At 40.5% G+C, this 20,363-nt stretch overlaps 1 protein-coding gene across 23 annotated transcripts in view; it reads left to right on the forward strand.

Annotated features, from left to right (window-relative positions):
• ANKS1B (ankyrin repeat and sterile alpha motif domain containing 1B) overlaps positions 1-20,363 on the forward strand; it is a 1,111,154-nt gene that overhangs the window by 820,378 nt on the left and 270,413 nt on the right. For all 23 annotated transcript variants that reach the window (XM_032346661.1, XM_032346662.1, XM_032346658.1 and 20 more), the window contains one exon: positions 3,659-3,811. In XM_032346661.1, coding sequence (XP_032202552.1) covers positions 3,659-3,811 — 153 coding nt within the window. The remainder of the gene's footprint in view (positions 1-3,658; positions 3,812-20,363) is intronic.

Below are 20,363 nucleotides of genomic sequence, written 5' to 3' on the forward strand. Positions count from 1 at the left end.
ATAATGTATTATTAGCCCCAGGGGTACAGGCCTGTGAATCACCAGGTTTACACACTTCACAGCACTTGCCATGGCACATTCTCTTTAGTATTTTTAATGTCATTCAGACATATCCAGTAACTTTACAGTCATGTAAAATATTGAAAGCTCATTTCCAATCCATGTAAGCCCCTAATATTGTTCACTTTACCCCTTCCCCCACCACTGCTCCCCAATTTTAGGTTTCCCCCAAGGGACTGGCACCTCTCTCTTTTCTGATTTCCAAATTTCCTGCCACTGGAGGAAGAAGGAGGGATTGGAAAGAAAAACAAACTTTTTTCTACTGATTGGGTTTGCTCTGCAGGGCTCTGGTTGGTGTCCTCACCACTGCTCATCACTGGCTAGCTATCACCATCACCCAACCTCTGTGTGGCAGGTGATGAGTGATTGCCCTGTGTGTGTGTGTGTGTGTGTGTGTGTGCGCGCGCGCGTGTGTGCACACTTCAGATGACTTATGGGGACCCCAGTGGAGAGTTCTCTGGGATGGAACATCTGACTCTACCCCAGATTGATTCAAGGCTCTCTAAGCTCGACCCCAGGATCTACTGCTGGGGTGGACAGATTCTGGAGGGCTAAGAGTGAAACCTTCCCAAATGGTTAATTTTAACTCCGGTGAGCTTCTCTTTCTCTTACTTCCTTCTTGCCCTTTCTCTGGCTATTTCTTTCTGTCAACTGGGGCAGTCAGGGAGTTTCCCAGGATGCAGGGATTAGTCAGGATAGTAGCATTGGTTCAGCCACCTCTTCATAAGTCCTGAAGAATGTCTCTAGCCCCAATATGTTTATAACTCTATGGCATGTGAAGGTACTTAGTACATTTGTGTCTCTGTTTTGGATCTGAATCTTCTGTTTTACACAGACAACATTCAGTTATTTGCAACTGCCACTAAACTTCATTTTACAAACCCTGAGTTGTCATTTGCATTTGTGGCTATTATGGAATAAATATTGTGTTAATGTTACTGAACAAATGTTCAGTGAGTAGCTAAAATGGGTCAGTCCAATGTAAAAGGGACATATAAAAGTCTGATTCGTGGCGCCTGGGTGGCTCAGTGGGTTAGGCCCTGCCTTCGGCTCAGGTCGTGATCTCAGAGTCCTGGGATCGGGTCCCGCGTCGGGGTCTCTGCTCAGCAGGGGGTCTGCTTCCTCCTCTCTCTCTGCCTGCCTCTCTGCCTACTTGTGATCTCTCTCTGTCAAATAAATAAATAAAATCTTGAGAAAAAAAAAAAGTCCAATCCCACTCAGATTCTAATGCAAATGATAAATTATACTGTAACTCCCAATAGAGGAACTTTAAACCTCAAAGTGGAAAATAGTTTGGGGTGTGGAATAGGAACAAAGAAAGGAGAAAAAATGAAGGAGGGGCTCCTGGGTGGGCTCATTGGTTAAACCTCTGCCTTCGGCCAAGGTCGTGATCTCGGGTCTTAAGATCGAGTCCCGCATCTGGCTCTCTGCTCAGCAGGGAGCCTGCTTTCTGCCCTCCTTTCTGCCTACTTCTCTGCCTACTTGTGATCTCTGTCTGTCAAATAAATAAATAAATAATTTTTTTTTGAATTTTTTATTTTTTATAAACATGTATTTTTATCCCCAGGGGTACAGGTCTGTGAATCAGCACTCACCAAAGCACATACCCTCCCCAATGTCCATAACCCCACCCCCCCTTCTCCCAACCCCCCTCCCCCCAATAATCTTTTTTTTTTTTTAATGGAGTAAATATAATCCCAGAAGAAGAAAAGGGAGATAAAAAGGCAGAGGAAATACTTCAAAAACGTAGTTGTCTTGACCTTTGATTAAGCCTGTCCAGGAGGAAAAACGAAAAAGCTACAAATTCTATTTTGGGCACCTGTGGTGAATTTACATATGGACTGAATATTACGTAACATAATCTGGTCAATATTAGATTTCTTGAGTGTGCTTCTACTGTGGCTATGTAGAATGTCCTTGGTCTTAGAAAATGCATGCTGAAGCATCAAGAGATAACGTTTCATCGTGTCTACTAAAGGTTCAGGGGAGAGAAATGTCTTCCCAATGGTTCATCTAAAATAAGACGTGTGTTGTGTGCATATGAATGAGGAAGTGGGTATAGAGAAAAAGGTAGAAACCCAGTGTGGCCAAATGTAAACCTTGGGTGAATCTGGGTCCATGGTCTTCTAGGAGACATGGACATGCTCCTCCAGGCTCTCTCTTCAAGGAGGGAGAGCGGTCAGCAGACAACCCCCAGCTGTCAGCACCTGCAGGGTCTGCCTCTGCTTTGGAGAGCAGCCTCACTAGAGTCCTTTTCCCATGGCGGCCACATCCAGTGACAGAGAGTGTGAGGCACAAAGGGCCAGTCATGCTGCCAGCACGGGACCTCTAGGAGCATGACCTGAACCAGAGCTCCCCCAGGGTTTCACAGAGGCTTTGTCAGGGCCCATCATCATTTGACTTCTCTTCTGCCCGACCCTCCTTCTCAACCCTCCTTCCCTAGGTGTTGATCCCTAATGAACACCTTGAATCCATGATGAAGAAATAAGAAGAACCTTCAAAATGAGAACACTGCATAGTAACAAAGCCTACCATGTTTAGGATTAAAATCTGAATCCCTGACAGCCAGACTAATCTTATCTCCATGCAAATCAGAATCATGTAGATTTCCATTAATATTTATCTCCTTGAATCTGAAGGAAGAGGAGAACCTATGTATTTTGCCCGGTTTTGCTTTCCCCATCCTGAATTGCAACATCAGGTTGATGAGGTGCCTGCTGTCCAGACCAACGGAAGCATCAGCTACACCGTGTGGCAGGCAGAGCAACGCAAGTCTTCGAAGTGACTTACTTCAAAAGCCAAGAACCAGAAATTCAAATAAATTTCAAATAAAAGCTAAAAAGACTAGAATAATCATACAAAATTTTAAACCCAGAAGTTTCTCTTGCTTAAATTACTTTCACACTCCAATTTAAACTCAGAAACATTATGCTGCTGTCACACTTCTTTGTTCTCCTAAAGAAAAAAAAAATCTGTATATAGCTGACAAAAAATAGGAACCTGTCTGCCAGCAAGTTCTCTATTCATGTCTAACATACTGTAGAGTCTATGCAGAACACATGGTCTTTAAACACCAAAAAGCCTCTTCTTTACTGGCTTAACACTGCAGTATGTTTCTCCAGCATGTTTGCACTACCTACATGTCTTGCATAAGCATGAATTCCTTTGGATGTTTGAGTCGTGTAGTATTTTCACATGCTTTGATGTTGCACATATGAGAATTATCATCTACATTTTAGAAGTGCAGTTCCTTGTGCCTTCAGTATTGAATTTAATACTGCTCAACTGCCATGATTTTAAATTTCATCCAACAGAATGTCAATAATGTCTCTAACAGAAGTTTGACATATTTCATTTTCTCAAATATGGAGTTGGCGTAGCAGCTAAATTAGAAATTTCTGGGTGCATTTTTGAAAACTAATTCAGCGTGAAAATTATTAGTGACTTAGATTTGTGTGTCAAGTATTTTGGTTTTCCTTGTTTTCTTATCCAAAAAGAACTGTTGCTTCAAATCAAATAAACTTCCAAGTGGCAAGATCCATTCTGTTTGTTGGAACTCAAAGTAATCCTCATCCTAATGTGATTTTCTTTATTTCAGATGAGACCCATTGGCCACGATGGCTATCATCCCACTTCTGTCGCTGAGTGGCTGGATTCCATTGAACTAGGTGACTACACCAAAGCCTTTCTGATTAATGGCTACACGTCGATGGACCTGTTGAAAAAAATCTGGGAGGTTGAACTTATTAACGTAAGTTGGTCTTTTAAAGATACCTTACCCATTCAACACGTGGTGAATGAAATTCCCGTTGTTGGCAGGTTGATATTTTCTTTCTTTAAAACTATTTGACATCCATCAGCAATTTACAGATATGCCTTCTGCTTTAAATATACATCTGTCTTGGTTCCAGTCAAGCTGCATGCTTACTGTCTTTTAAAGTTTTGATGTGGGGCACGAGGAGGACTCCCAGGGTGTTTCGTGTTATCCAAGAAAACTTCCCAAGCGTTTGGAGGCTTTCCATTGCAGAAAATTTAGTCTGCTCAGGATGGTCATGATAACAAATAGGCTCCCATCTTGATCTTGTTCGTATGCACTGTTAAAGATTAGAGTCCTCCATTTTAGTTTCCTATCTCTATTATGTTTCCTTGTCTCTATTCCTTGGCCTGGTATATAAACCCCAATCTTGAAGACACTGCTTTTGTTCTTATTAATAATAATAGCTGCTGTGATATCAAAATTTTACTATCCAGAGCTTGTATCTAACCTTAAGTTGTCTCTGTTGTATTTCTATACTTGGCATAGATTTTCCATGAAAACTGGCCAACATATGTTACTGTGGGTTCAAGCCCAAGGAGATCAACTAGATCTGTATAAATGGTCTTAATACTGATATTTATTTGATTTTGACTGTTCGTTGACATCCAATGGCATCAAGGAATGAAAGAATGAAGAAGTAACATATAATCGTCATGCCTTCACGTTATCTTTGACATCCTGAACATTTCTTCTCCAAAATGAGTGAAAAATCCCTTAATCTTTTAGATAATTTATTAGATTTGAATTTTATATTCGAAAACTTTAAGAAACACTCGTAACCTGAAAGATAAGGCAAATAAATTTCTGCCTGTTCAAAAGAGATTCGTTCTACTCTTTATGCCACTTTCTCTCCACAAGTCCAGCCACTGCCTATTGCATGCCATTAATTATTTTAAATTATTGTTATTAGTAGTAACTAATTATTCTCTGCTTTTAAAAGTCTGTCTTAAAAATAATATCTTTTCCAGAACATCTCATAAAAACTGTCCTTTGATCTAAAAATCACGGTAAATGGACAAACTCTCGGCTCCTTCTTCTAATTTGCCATCAGTTACTCTTTGCTTTCTGTCCTTACTCCCTCACAAAAGCTATCATTATTTCTGCAGAAACACACTGTCTGACTGAAAGCCTCTGATTAACTTGTTCTTAGCCTGTGTGGCAACACAGTGGAACTCATGGAGTGTGTGTTGTATTCTGGTTGCATGCAGGAGATTTCAGTTCTCCACCAAGAATCCAGGACTCATCTGATGGCTATGGTTAGCCATATGTTAAAGAGGGACCTTCCATAGATCAAGCAAACTTGTTTCCAATTAGGTGACATTCTAGTCAATTGTAACAACTTGACAAATATCTTTGCATAACGTCTTCCAAATAATCTTGTTCCCCACTGAAGAACAAATACTTAGCACATGAGTCACTCGCTTAATGGGCATTAGCAGTAATCCCTCACTGAGAAGAAGGGATTCCAATAGAAGTCTACTATAAAATGTTTTCTTCGAAGCAAGGATCATTGAAGCAGGCCTAGAAGTCTCTCAAAATGCAAATGCTGGGGCTAACATTTAAGGTATGAACTGGGACCCACAATTTTTTCAGCACTAGGGGGACTAGCAGCCTAGAGATCCCTGTTCAGTCACTGTGTCCCTTGTGGATGATTGCAAGGACTGTAAGTCAGTGAGACTCTGAGGCCCCAGGCTTACTGCCAGGGCTCAGGGACTGATCCACCACCACCCACAGGCCAATCAACCTGGAGTTGGGACAGAAGAATAGCCGTTTTCATGCATACAAACTCTACATATTTTCCCTTTAGCTACAGGTGCTGTAGTAAAATCTGTCTTCATTCCTGTGAGAAGCAGCTGTCACAAGCATTGTTATCAGAACTAGAAAAGACAGTCACTGCATCTTAGGTCTTGAGGCCAATTCCTCTGGCCTGGAGTACATCTGCATCTGCTATCAACCCAGTATATTTTCCTTAAGCTGATAGTACTTAAAGTTTGTGACATCTTTATGGTCAAGTTCACACTCTTGAGGAGGCTTTGCGAGTCATTTAATTCCATAGATAGATTTATTATAAACAAAAATGGATCTGTACTTTTAGACTTGGAAATCAGAGAACAAAGTTTTTATGCTCCCCAAAACTGCTACGAGGGTGAGGCATTTGATGATTCTGGGTTCTTGGGTTTTAAAATGAAAGAAAGGCACAAATGTGTGCCTTCTGGCTTACAAAGCTTTAGACTAGTCTCAAATTCAAGGGTTTAATTTATCCCAACTAATGAGGGAAGATGTCCAAATATAAAATATTCTCATATATAATCTATGGGCCCAGTAATTCTATATTAAGTACCCATAATTTGTTGTTTCCTAGCCTGAAGGGAATGTGCAGTCACTTTGATTTAAAGCAAAGCTTTTTAGAGAAATTCATATCCTAACTCTTCGTAATGAGTGGCTCATTTTAAGAAAGCCATTTGGCTTCAATAACTGTTGTTCTATGTAAAGAGAAAAGTGCAAGGTAAGGGGTTGTCTTTGGTACCGGGGGCTACTGGTGGAGGGGAGGAGAAAAGAGGGCGAGGAGACTGGCTGCTGCTGTAATTATAAATACATTTAGCATCATTAAATAGTATTGATTAAACCGTCAATGTCACAGGGTATTTTGCTTGATATTTGAAAATAGTGCGGCAGTCTCAATGAGTATAAGTTTATTCAAAGTATTTTCATAAAGAGAAGAAAACTATACAAAATTCTGATTTGAAAAGTACAAATGCACCAGAAGTTATAAAAAGACCCCAAAGTCCTTTTTTTTTTTTTTTTGTGGACTGCATTATTACCATAACCTAATGAAAATATGGAGGTTTGGGTCATAAATCTATCCAAAGTATAGGATGAGGGAGATTAATAGAAATCTCATTTCTTAATATCAGTATTCTCAGCCGTGGAAATCAAGCAGAAAGAAACTTTTAAGAAATAGGTTTTACAGGCCCATATGTGTTTAGACTTAGAGAATTTAGATGCCAATAATTATTCCTTTTATTCCCTAATCTATGCTTCATACAAAGAAGCTCTTTTATTAACAGCTTTGTTTTGCCTGTGTCTGCTACTATCATTAATAACATCATTAATCCTACTCTTACTTTTGTATTGATATTTTAGTGTTATATGAATATATTGAGAGAGACTGTCAGGCCAGTTGTTCCCGGTGCAGATGCTAGCTGGATAAACCTCTCGCTTGAATTACAGTCCTCTCCAAGGCTTGTTAAGAGAGCTAAACACTAGTGAACAGTATATTAGTACATGAATTTTCTTTACTCAGAAAGTTACTCAAGCCTTGTACAAAGTATTACCAAGTTTACACAGCAGTTCCTACTGTTATTGATAACCTCATCAAAAAAGTATGACAATTAATAACTATTATTATTATTTAATGATTTATTTTAGCACTGAGTACCTACAAGAGGATTTTGGTTAGATGGGATAAATTTGAACACTGTCCAGTTTATTAATGTGTGAATCTTAGTCTAGAGCAAGTCACAAATTTCTTCCTATTGGCTTTCACCAATGCTTATGATACCCTACAATATGGATAATGATAAAATACCCACCAAGGTGCGCCTGGATGGTGCAGTCAGTTAAGCAGCTGACTTGGTTTCAGCTCAGGCTGTGATCTTAGAGTCGTGAGATCTAGCCCCAGGTAGGGCTCCATGCTCAAGGAGGAATCTGTTTAAGACTCTCTCCTTCTTCCTCTTGCCCCTCCCCACCACCCCCGCCCCCACTCTCTCTCTCTTTTTCTAAAATAAATAAATCTTAAAAAAGAAAAGTAGCCACCAAAAGAACAAAATTAAAATCAGCTTTAGTGCATCCTTAATTCTCTGTTCGCAAGTACAAGAATAGCTTTAAAAATCTAACTACAGTGGTTAGTTGTGTTTTAATATACCTTCGGGTAGAAACGAAATAATTAAGGTAGCAAAACTCATATGTGTCCCAAGAAGATCATTCGACTTATATTTGCAGCAGCAAATTGATTAGAAGATCATTTACTTCTTGTCTAAAAGCTGCTGAAACTATACTTAATGTTCCTCTTTCATTTAGGACTGTCAGATTCTTCTGGGTTTTGGTTTTTCGATTTTTGTTTTCATTTTGCTTTGTCTTGTTTTGTTTTTTTGCAGTGTTGTTGATTTAATTACTACCTTTCCAGAGAAATTTGTGATAATCTAATCACTTGGAGATGTACTAAGAATCTTTCAAACTTAACATTCTAATTTTGTGTTAAATCTTTGTGTGACTTTATTTGCTTTAAATGCTATAGAAATACAGTATCAGTATCAAGTTTAGACTCATTACATGCTTTGATGTTTTTTATTTCATGATCAGCATTATAAACTCTCACTCCTTCCTACCACACCCTCCCTGCCTGTAACTGCAATTAAATTTACTCCCTAAAAGTTTTGCATCGTGCATGTAAGTACGTGTGTACGTGTCTGGGTACACATATCAGTTAAAGGCAAATAGTAACTCATACTCCCAAGCAAGAAGAATAACCAGCAAATTCACAAATTGCAGGGGATGTAAGGGGAGGGCAAATGTTATAATTCCATTTCCAAACCAATTATTTTAACTAAAAGGTTATGCCTTCACTATAGGACATTAATAAATGAGAAAAACATTCATATTTCCACATCAGGGAGGCTACATCGTTCAACACTTCAAATGTTAACAACTTTAATGAAAGCCAAAGGCTTTAACTAAATAACTGGATATGAGTATTCAAGTGCAGACCAAACTATAAATTCTCCGTGGATGTAAGAATTCTACTTCCAACCACATACAGTACACCCAGCTCCTCATGAGACTTCGGGACTGCCAGGCACAACCTCTGAGCTTCAGACTCGTGCGGATCTGTATCAGCCAAAGCTCCCGGACTCCATCCCCCTCACTCACTGCATCTGAACTGGAAGCTCTTGCAGCAATTCTCTGGAAGCTTCCCTCACGTGGCTAAGTTTGGGGAAAAGCACCCTTTTCCCTTCCTTACATGAGAGGAGCAGTCATCCCCAAACACATACTCACTTTCCAGTGATTTTTAGCCCTTTCCTGTCTGGCCTAGGGAGTGGTAATGGGCTAACACTGGTACTCTTGGCTCGGCTGTCTTTCCCCGTATTTTGCATATCCGCACCTATCAGGCTGCTCTGGACTTCAGAGCCTAGACCTACACTGAAATCAGATCATACTACCTAGAATACACTGAAACATGAGAATTTCACTGGAAGCAATACAGCTTTTCTTTTGTATCCAAGGAAAATTTACATATTTGTGGTGCCTAAGGGTCAATATGATGGAGTAGGCATTATTGAAGTGTTGATGCTAGAATTAGTACACACACACACACACACACACACACACACACTCGCACTCACACTCATACCGAAACGAAACAAGGTATTTGGGCCTGAAGAGAACACTCAGTAAAAATGAATTTCATGAAGAATTAAAACCCTCTGATTATAGCCATCTATGAAGCACCTCTGTACAAAAAGGAAAACCATGTTCTATCTAGAAATGTCTGCCTTGAGAAAGTTTATCTGAGTGGACAACCGCTGTTTGTTTCCTTCCCCACCCCCACCAGATGTCGTTCAATCTTCCCCTGATTAAAAGTCAAAGCATTTGGGCGCCTGGGTGGCTCAGTGGGTTGAGCCACTGCCTTCGGCTCAGGTCATGATCTCAGGGTCCTGGGATCGAGTCCCGCATCGGGCTCTCTGCTCAGCAGGGAGCCTGCTTCCCTCTCTCTCTCTCTCTCTGCCTGCCTCTCCATCTACTTGTGATTTCTCTCTGTCAAATAAATAAATAAAATCTTTTAAAAAAAAAATCAAAGCATTCTTAATTTCCTCTGAAGAAGCCTCCTGTAATCTTCCATGCCTGCCCATAGGACCCGAGCCAAGCTCAGCCTCCCAGCCTTCTCCCCCACCCTCGTGGGCTGCACAGGAATCTTCATTCGGATCATTCTTAATTCTTCATAACTGGAGGGTCCAGTGGAAAATGAAAATAGGGGACCCTTTATTTAAAAATTATTAAAGATTTTTTAAAAGTGCCAGCAACGCATTAAGCTGAGCACAGATTCCTTCAAAGGGCAGCTCCTTGTATAACCTCATAGGTCACACAACCCACGAAGCCCTCCCTGCTCGTCATTCCTTTGTGTGGAACTGTATTTCCATCTGCCATCATTCTCCTGTATGAGCTCTTCCTTTAACATTTCTTATGGTGTGAGCCGCTGGTAGAAGGGACTTTATTTTCCAAAGCTGTTTTTGCTGAGTATAGAATTCTAGTGTAACCGCACTTCAGAGATGTGGATCCGCCATCCTCTCCTGCATTATTTCTGAGGCAACATCTGCTGGTATCCTTTCTTTTTTTGGTTTTGTTGTTGTTGCTCTTCCTCTGTATGTAACTCGTCTTTTTTTTTTTTCCTTTGCATGTAAGAGTGTTCTTTTTATTACTGGTTTTGAGCAATTTGATTATGATGAATCTTGATGACATTTTCCTCATATTTCTTGTGTATAAATGATTTTTGAGCTTCTTAGATCTGAGGTCTGTACTTTTCATTAACTTTGGAAAAGTTTTGGTCATTCTCTTTTTATTTTTTTGGTTTCCCTTTAAATTCTTTTTTTAAAAATATTTTATTTATTTATTTGACAGAGATTACAAGTAGGCAGAGAGGCAGGCAGAGAGAGAGGAGGAAGCAGGCTCCCCGCTGAGCAAAGAGCCCGACGCTGGGCTAGATCCCAGGACCCTGGGATCATGACCCGAGCCGAAGGCAGAGGCCTTAACTCACTGAGCCACCCAGGTGCCCCACCCTTTAAATTCTTATATTTCTTCTTTTTCCCTCAACTTTCCAAAAATTTTCTGTGGACATACAAAAATCCATATAAATCATAAGTTTATTTATTGCTTAATGAATTTTCACCAAAAACTTACACACCTGTAACTAGCGCCCAGAACAAGAAATGGAATCGCCAGCACCAAAAGGCACCCTCCAATCACAAGTGTCTTTAACAGCAGAGTTCAGTGCGCTTGTTTTCGGACAGTTTGTTCTCACATGGAGCTTCTTTCATCTGCATCACACTGCAGGTAGTTTTAGGACGGTGCCTTTGCTCTCATTGTTGTGTGACATCCTGAACTTGTTTATGTCTTCATTGACAAATAATTCACAAATCATACAATTTGCTCATTTTAATATATTCCAGTTATACAATCATCACCACCATCATTTTTATTGTAGTCAAAAACACATAAAATTTGCCACGTTAAGCCCTTTTAAGCGTAAGTACAGTGGTATTTACGCACATTGTTGTGCAGCAGATCTCTAGAGCTTTTCATCTTGCAAAACTGAACCTATGTCCATTGAATAATTCCCCTATTTCCCGTCTCCCCACTCCTTGCAACCACCATTCTTTTTCTAAGAGTTTGATTGCTGCTCTAGATGCCTCACATATGTGGGATCATGCTGTATTTGTCTTTTTATGACTAGCTTATTTCCCTTAGCATAATGTCATCAAAGTTCATCCATGTTAGAGTATATGACAGGATTTCCTTCCTTTTTTTTTTTTTTAAAGATTTTGTTTATTTATTTGAGAGAGAGACAGAGAGAGAGAGCATGAGAGGGTAGAAGGTCAGAGGGTGAAGCAGACTCCCCGTGGAGCTGGAGCCCGATGTGGGACTCGATCCCGGGATTCCGGGATCATGACCTGAGCTGAAGGCAGTCGCTTAACCAACTAAGCCACCCAGGTGCCCTGGATTTCCTTCTTTTTAAGGCTGGATAATATCACATTCTCTTTATCCATTCATCTGTTGATAGACATTTAGGTTGCTTCCACCTTTTGAATTTTTTGATTATGGACAACGCCCCTGTAGACATCAGTGTGCAAATATCTCCTTGAGATCCTGTTTTCAGTTCTTTTGGATATATACCTAGAAGTTGGATTATGGGGTCAAATAGTAATCCTATTGTTCAATTTTTGTAGAACATCCACACAATTTTCGATAGTGGCTGATCCATGGACGTTTCTCAAAATATTATCTGCTGCGCCGTATTCTCTCTCCTCCGTTTTGGAAACTCCAATCATGTATATTACGCTATTTGAAGTGGGCCACAGCTCCTCAATGTTCTGTTCATTCAGTATCTTCCTCTCTGTGATTCATTTGGATGGTCCCTATTGTATGACTTCACGTTCTCTAATCTTTTCTTCTTGTACTATCTAATCTGCTATTATTAACACCCAGTATATATTTTTTTATCTCAGTGATTATAGTTCTAACCTTCAGAAGTTAGACATGAGTCTTTTTTTATATTTTTTCATATCTCTATTTAACATGCTCAATCTTTCTTCTCACTTATTGAACATATGGAGTGTGGTTATAATAACTGTTTTAATGCCCTCGTCTTCTAATTTCAATATCTGTGTCAGTTTTGGATTGGTTTCAGCTGATTGATTTTTCTCCTCATTGGTCTTGGCATGCTTGGTAATTTTTATTGCATGCCAGACATTATTAATTTTACTTTTTTTGGGTGCTGGATATTTTTGAATTCCTGTAGATATTCTTGAGCTTTGTTCTGGAAAATAGAAAAGTTCCTTGGATATATTCTAATCCTTTCAGGTCTTGTTTTGATTGTCAAGCAAGCCCAGAACATCATTTAATCTATGGCTAATACTTCTACTACTAAGGCAAGGTGCCTCTGAGTATTCTTTTTTTTTTTTTTTAAGATTTTATTTATTTTATTTGACAGACAGAGATCACAAGTAGGCAGAGAGGCAGGTAGAGAGAGAGGGAGGAGGAAGCAGAGGCTTCCTGCCGAGCAGAGAGCCCGACGCGGGGCTTGATCCCAGGACCCCAGGATCATGACCTGAGCTGAAGACAGAGGCTTTAACCCACTGAGCCACCCAGAGCCCTGCCTCTGAGTATTCTATAATGCCCTGTGAGTTTCTAGATTTCCCAGTCTGAATAGTGCAAACTGTTATCAACCCCATTTGAACTCTATATCCTATTCCCACTAATCTTTTTAGGTAGTGGTGTTGTTGTTGTTGTTGTTGTTTTTAATCTGGCCTCAAAAGGTTTCCTCATATGCATGTGCTGATCAGTACTCTATCCTCTCTACTATTCTGCCCAGAACACTGCAGGCCCTTCAGTCTCTTTAGACCCTCATTTCCATCCTCTCAATTCAAAGAGTCTTCCAGGTTCCCTGGATTCCACTTCCTGCACCATGGCCTGGGAATTCCCTTACGGGGGTCAACTAGGACAACTATAGGTCTCTGTCTGTTTCTCTTCTCTCAGGGATCAATGTCCTTCATTGCTTCATTCCAACCTCTTAAAAATCAGTATTTCATATATTGTGTCAGGATTTTCAGTTGTTTCAGGTGAAAGCAAGGTGGGGATAAATCCAATCCCTGTTAATCCATCTTGGCCGGAAGCCCAAACCCATGCTACTTTTGGTAATCCCTACAGGCTACAGCCCTCAGCTAAACAATTGAATCAAAATCTTTGGTGATGGCATCTGGGCACCAGGAGTTTTTAAAAGCTCCCCAGGTGGTTTTAATGTGCTGCCTGGGTTGAAAACTCCTTCTGTAATCAGTGGGGAGCCATTTAAAGGATTTTAATCAAGAAAATAACATGATCAGAAGAGTAGGTAGGGGCCAGAAGCCAACACACTCAAGAAGCAATAGCTGACTAGGAGGCAAGGAGCTGACTCAGCCAATTCTGATGTGCAGCTCTCTGGAGCCACAAATGCATTAGGCATGACAGCAGGAAAACCCATGCGTCTCCATAGAGCCTGTGAATGTCCCTCAATTGGAAGTACATACATACAGAGTCCAGTTTTCATTGTTAGAGGCCTACATATCAAGAATGGGTAAATTATAGCCAGTGCTCAAAGAAGGTTGGGACAAATACAATACACTTCAGAAATGCTTTTCAGTAGTGACTAAGACTTCTCAGTTTGATCCTTACAAGGCTAAGTCCTGGTTATGTAAAAAAAAAAAAAAAAAAATGTACTTACGGTTTATAAAGTAAAGGCAGGACACATGGTATGTGTCAGGGTTTCAAGGGCATCCTCTCTTCTTTCATCTGTACATCGACATCAGGTCACTCAACTTGGAGTCCTGTCTCTGCCACTCGGTATGGGACCTTCCGTCACTTACCACCTCTGGGCCTCAGTCTCTCGTTGGTAAACAGGAGATAACAGTATCCACCCCACCGGCTTTATAGGTTTTCTGTGAGACTCAAAATCACATGAGAGCTTTTCATTATCCAGCCCTTTTTTCATCCTTCCCTATATTACTGTTCTTTTGCCTCTCTTTCTTTCTCTCTTCCCCAGCTCTGTCTCCCAGAGTTAGGCTCGGAGCTGGCCAGCTCCCCTGGAGCCTGCTCTCACAACTTAGGTGCCATTGGCTTCTCACTGTCAGCACTCACCTGCTGGGACCTAGAAAGCCCCGTTCGACGTGCCAAGTCTGGTCTCTAGGAATTCACTGCTCAGCCTCTCTCTTTTGCCCCCTTCCCAACTCCAACCCCTCTCTGCTGCACTGGCCTCTTAACCTTCCCCCACCAAGACCCCCAGCGGGTATCATCTTTCCGTACCAGCCCTGCCCAAACCCTCACTGTTTAGTGCTCCTCTAAATCTGCGCTCCTGGAGTGGGCGAATGTCGGGTGGAATGACTCTCTCGGCTCCTGTAGCAACATTCAGGATAAAGCCGCTGAGGATCTCCCCCCACCTTTTTCTCCCTGACAACACTTAGGTACAGAATTGCTAGTTTCTTTTGTTTTTTTTTTTCCCCCAACCACATAGCATAGACCCTTGACTCAGCCACGCTACTCTTCTTTATTCTTGAAACAGAACACCTTAGGCCAGAGCAGGGGTGTAGCTCAGAGGTTAGGGATGTACTCATTCTCAATTTATCTTTAATCTTAAAACCTTAAAACCTGTTGCAAAGTTTCAGCTTGATGATCCATAAGCGTGGGAACTTCTGACTGCTTTTTGAACTAGTTGATATTTTCTCTACATTGAAATTGCTTCTTTTAAATATACAGTGTTATTAATTATAATGAAGTCACTTAACTTTTTATTCTGCGTTTTGCTCAGGTTTCTAACAGCTTTGAAGACTTTTGTTTCTTTAAGAAATCTATGGAGATATTTAGGGCAGAGCCTGTTGCTAAGGAGATTCATGTATGCTTCAGTTAAATAGATAAATACAGTAAATTGGCTCTGTGCATCTAGGAGCTTTGAGAGGGGAAAAATTCTAATGGATTATTCCTATAGTGCAGAAAATAAAAAGGACAAAATCCTCCATAAAATGCAAATAAACTTTTCATGCTATCCTGATGGAGAAATGCTTTGGGTCTTCCATGGGAGATCTGAGCTCCTATTGAAAAGATAAATCTCTGTCTTAGAGGAAATGGAAGCCAAAGAGGTATTTTTGTTAAAAGAAAATTATTAGGAATTTTGAAACCTGACATATGAGCTATGATGGAGGAGATGACAATAAATAAAGACTCAGAGTAAATCATAAAGATTAACATTTTTACTGAAGTAAGTATGCAAGATTAGTGCTAGAATCAGCCCACTATGAAAATAATTCAAAAAGCTGGAAAGGAGAGATATTAGGTAGGTGATTTTTGTAGCTTGGGATTTATATCTGCTTTAAAGATGTTTAAGATTGATTTAGAGTTTAAGTCTAGCTCTTTTGCTAAAGAGATATATTATGTTAAGTTGAATATCTGTGGTCTCAAATTATTTTTGAACTCAAGCAAAAAGCTATTACCTTGAACCTTCGGAAAGCATGTAAAACTGTACAAACCTTATGCCTGTCACCCTGCCGCCACCTGGTGGCTGCATACCTGAAGTACATTTACAGAAACTAATTGCAAATTCAGTGCTAGTTTTATATCAATCCCTGTTTATAATATTAAATAATAAAACACGAAACAGGAGAATTTTAATTTTATAGACATAAAACACTAAATTCAAAAACCATAAGCCTAAAACTGTATGACAAAATAGGAAAAACCCTCTGCTGTGCATTTCATCAATTAGATTAATTTGGGATGTTTGTGTACATGTGTTTAACATATAAATATATATATTCTCTAGGAGAGTCTTACTTTGATATAAACTGCTTTGGGGAGATAATTAGATTTCCTAAAACTTAAGTAGGATCATTATCTTCTTAAAAATTTGACTTCATGGTAGCTGTAGGAAAAAATACAGTAAGTATTTTATAGACTTTACCCTCAAAAGAACTTCCAGACTAATGGGTAGGATGGCCATTTATACCAGATGTAAGAAAGAAAGTACTATTAAGAACTAAATATAGGGGCTCAGGTCATGATCCCAGGGTCCTAAGATCGAGCCCCGCATCAGGCTCTCTGCTCTGCGGGGAGCCTGCTTCCTCCTCTCTCTCTCTGCCTGCCTCTCGCTGAATTGCGATCTCTGTCTGTCGAATAAATAAATAAAATAAATGTTTAAAAAAAAAAAAGAACTAAATATAAAGTGGTCTCTATATCCCAAATTGGAACACAGGGTCTTCTTCTGAAGAGAGTGGAGGTAGGCAGGAGAAAAGGTGAGATGGGGGGACCAAGAAAGTAAACAGCAAGCATCAATAGTAAAAGTATAGAGGCTCTAAAATCAGTCTTCCAGGGTTTAACGGCCCATTTTATTTCTGATCATTTAGCTACCTTATGCAAGTCACTTAACCTTCTCTAATTTTACCTCTAAAATTTCTTTGCCTCTAAAATTTGAATAATAATATTATCTATTTTCTAGATAATCTTGTCTTCAGGATTAACTGAAATAACCTAGTAGAGCATTTTGCACAATGCTTTGCAAGTAGGAAAACCTCCATCTTTGTTTCATGGCAGCCAAATGGAGGGGCTGCTTCCAAGTTCCCCAGATTTATGGGACACATTATCAGTTTTCCATTGCCACAGCAATGCTATGCAACAATCTGTGTGAAAATGCAGGGGCTTAAAGCGATAAGCATTTGTTTAGCTCACAAGTCTGTGGGTCAGTAATTTAGGCTGGACTTGGCTCAGAATTTCTTTTGATCTCACATCTGGCAGTGGGCTCTGGTCTGCTGATCTGGGTGGTGGCAGCTGAGACAAGTGGGGCAGCCTGGCTCTACTCCAGGTGCTCCATCCTCTAACATGCTCTCCCAGGCACGACCTAGGGCAAAGACAGAAAGAAACAAAAATATGCAAGCCCATTTGCAAGCCTCTGCTTGCATCCTGTCTGCTCATGGTTGGCCAAAGGAACCATGACAAGCTCAGAATTATGTTGAGAGAGGAGGCTAGAGTTCACCTCTTGACAAGATGAGCTGAAATGCATAGTAAATGGCTTGGACGCAGGTCAGGATGAAAAATTGGGACTATTAGTGCAATCAGTCCACCACAAATGAGAAGTTTTGATTAGAGAAGAAAAAATTTTATAAGTATAGATGCTCTTATCATTGTTTCTGAACCTTCAATCAAAATACATGAGATTAAAACCATCCTGGAAAATCTCCAATGATTAGTGTTGCTAAAATGTGGGGGCCTGCAGGGGGAAAAATAGGTAGGGTACTATATTAATGGACATGGGGCTCAAATGTATGGAAATTTTGAGGACAGGACACCCCCCCATATTTAACAAGTAGAGGATAGTAACATGGGTGATAAACACACTGTATAATAATGGATTTGCTAGATCTATAAAAAGATGAAAAAGTGGTGAATTAATTGGCCATGAAACTAAATTATTTTAGCAAATTAAATCCTAAAGTATTTGTCTAATGGAAAATCATTCTCATGGCTTGCTCAAGTATTTGTTGCATACCAACTCTTTGCTCAGAGTGAGTATGCAACCAATATTTTGGAGGAGGAAGAAAATTATACATTTAATTTTTTAAAGTGCCTGCAGAAGGTATAAAGAACTACAAATTCAATAATAAAAGGTAGGCAGCCAAATAAAATAATGAATATATGAACACACCCTGGAGTGGTTCCTAATAAGTTGTATCCTTGTCTAATCAACTCCCTTCGAGTGCAGGTAGAACTTAAGGCTTGCTTTTCACCAACAGAATAAGCAAAGGTGATGGGATATCAGTTCTATGATTAACTTAATGACAAGTTTTTTTCAGTGAATGTAGTTCCTTAGGTTAATTGCCTCCGCTAGACAGACACAAGAGTAATAGCAATAGTAACAATTATACAGTAGCAGGAGTTTCAGTACCTTGTCCTCCATCTTCCTCTTTATGAAATGTCAGTTTTGCTGAAGATTTTGTGCTCAGATCTCCTCTCTTCAGTGTTAGGCTCTTGGACAGTATCACCTATGGAAAGACTTCAGCTGGCACCTTCGGGTTGATGGCTGTCAAGCACACATCTATGGCTTTACTCCTGATGTCCAGTCTCCCGTTTCATGCATCTCCAGTTTCTTATTCACCTTCCTTCTCTCAGTGAATAAAAGGTGCTCTGGTGCTAGACTTGACAGCAAGATTTTCATCCTGGCTCTGCCTTCTTATTAACCACCATGAGCTCCATTAGATTGTAGATATATTTCGTTTACTCCTGTATCCCCAGCTCTTAGAACACTGCCTACCACGCTGTAAGTGGCAAATAAATATTTGCTGACTGACCCAAGGATGCTTGTGTATGAAGCAGGGTTCTAACCACTGTCGTATGCTGACACATTTCATCCCACCTTAATCCTAGGAGATGCGCACCGTGGACACTCCTATCTGGTACACTGCAGTGTGCTGAATGTTTGCTTTCCCTCACCCCCCACCAAAGTTACACATTGAAACCCTGATCCCAAAGTCATGACATTTGGAGGTCGAGAATTTGGGAGGTCACTAAGTCATGAGGGTGGAGACATCATGAATGGGATTATGGCCCTTATAAGAAGAAACCAGAGAGTTAGCTCACTTTCCACCATGTAAAAACACAACAGGAAGCGGGCAGTCTACAACCCAGAAGAGGGTCCTCACCAGAGTTCCACTGTGCTGCACTCTGATCGCGGCCTTCCAAGCCTCCAGACCTGCAAGAAATAAATTTCTGTTGTTTATGCCATTCACTTTATGGTAATTTGTTATAACAGCCTCAGCTGACCCAGATGAAGTAGTGTGAAAGGAACTGGTTGAGTTTTAATGAGAGAAGCCATCAGTCCTTTTTATTTTACATTCATCAATGTCTTGTACCTTTAAAGGAGCTGGACTGTGCTGGTTCTTGAAACAGTCACATCTAACAACAGAATGAATAGAATACACACAAACTTTCCCCTCATGTTCTCACCATAACAGAGCAATTTTCCAACAATGTTGATGGCTGCCTAAGAGAGTTCTTTTTCTTCCTTGTGGCAGCCACTGGATTACACATGTTCCTCGAGATGAAAGTCTGAGGTACTTTGCCATAAATAACCCTGTATCACCACTACACACACGGACGCACACATCCAGACAAAGAACAGAGAGGGTGGCTCTGTTAACACCTCGCAAATGCCAAAACTGAACTACCCACTGTCCTTCAGAAACTGTACTGAAGAAAAGTCCCTTCGGAAGCTGTACTAAAGAAAAGTCCATGCCCAAGCTACTTTGTGCACTGGTCCTTGAATGCCTAGAGAGTTGGAACAAGATGGAAAGGCTCAAAATAACTAAGCAGACCCCACAGAGTACCTTTTCCTCCACAGTCTCCTGCAAAAGTAGGTAAAGAAACCATCCCTCACACGCATCTCCTTGAGACTGGCGCAGCAGAAAAGAGCAAGTTGCAAAGCAAATGTCACCTGAGAGAATTGAGTCATTCTCACTCCCTGTGGACCACGGTGACCAGATAATCAGCTGACCTAGAACTTCACCAAGAAATGCAGGAGTTGGTGCTTTGGATTGAAAGTAAGGGAAGAGAGAGTTGTAGAGCAAATTTAGAAGTGCAGAGAAGCACCAGAGGGTAAGCAGACTTGGGTGGCAGGGTGGGGAAAAGGCAGGACTCAGAGTGAGATAGGCCAAACTCAAGTGCTGATTCCTTACTTCCTCTGGGGAAACACACTTAACCTTATCATAGCCCCTTTATTTATTTGGGTTCATCCTTATCACCCCCACCCCTGCCAGACACCAAAGTCTTTGAGGACCTGTAGGCTCAGCTGTATGTCCACCCCCAAGGCCCTTCACAGAATGGGTACTTAAAAATATTCGTAGACCACATTGCTGTCAAAGGAAGAGTGTGGAAAGAAAGAAAGAGCCACAGGAAGCAAAATTGTCCAAGTCAAACTTCACTTACCTGATGGTAGAGGGCCGAGAAGAGGCAACCATTTGTGGCTATGAAGAAACATAGTCAGGGTGAGAGGGACAGAAAGCGACTCGATCTTAAGGAAGCTGGTCAGAAATGACTTCTTCCAGGAGGTGTCATCTGGGCAGAGATCTGAATGAAATGTGGGAATAAGCCATGCAAAGGATCAGCAGGCCAGACTGAGGGAACAGCAACTGCAAATACCCTG

Source organism: Mustela erminea, chromosome 6, assembly GCF_009829155.1.
Source record: "Mustela erminea isolate mMusErm1 chromosome 6, mMusErm1.Pri, whole genome shotgun sequence".
In the NCBI taxonomy this organism is placed as follows: Eukaryota; Metazoa; Chordata; class Mammalia; order Carnivora; family Mustelidae; genus Mustela; species Mustela erminea.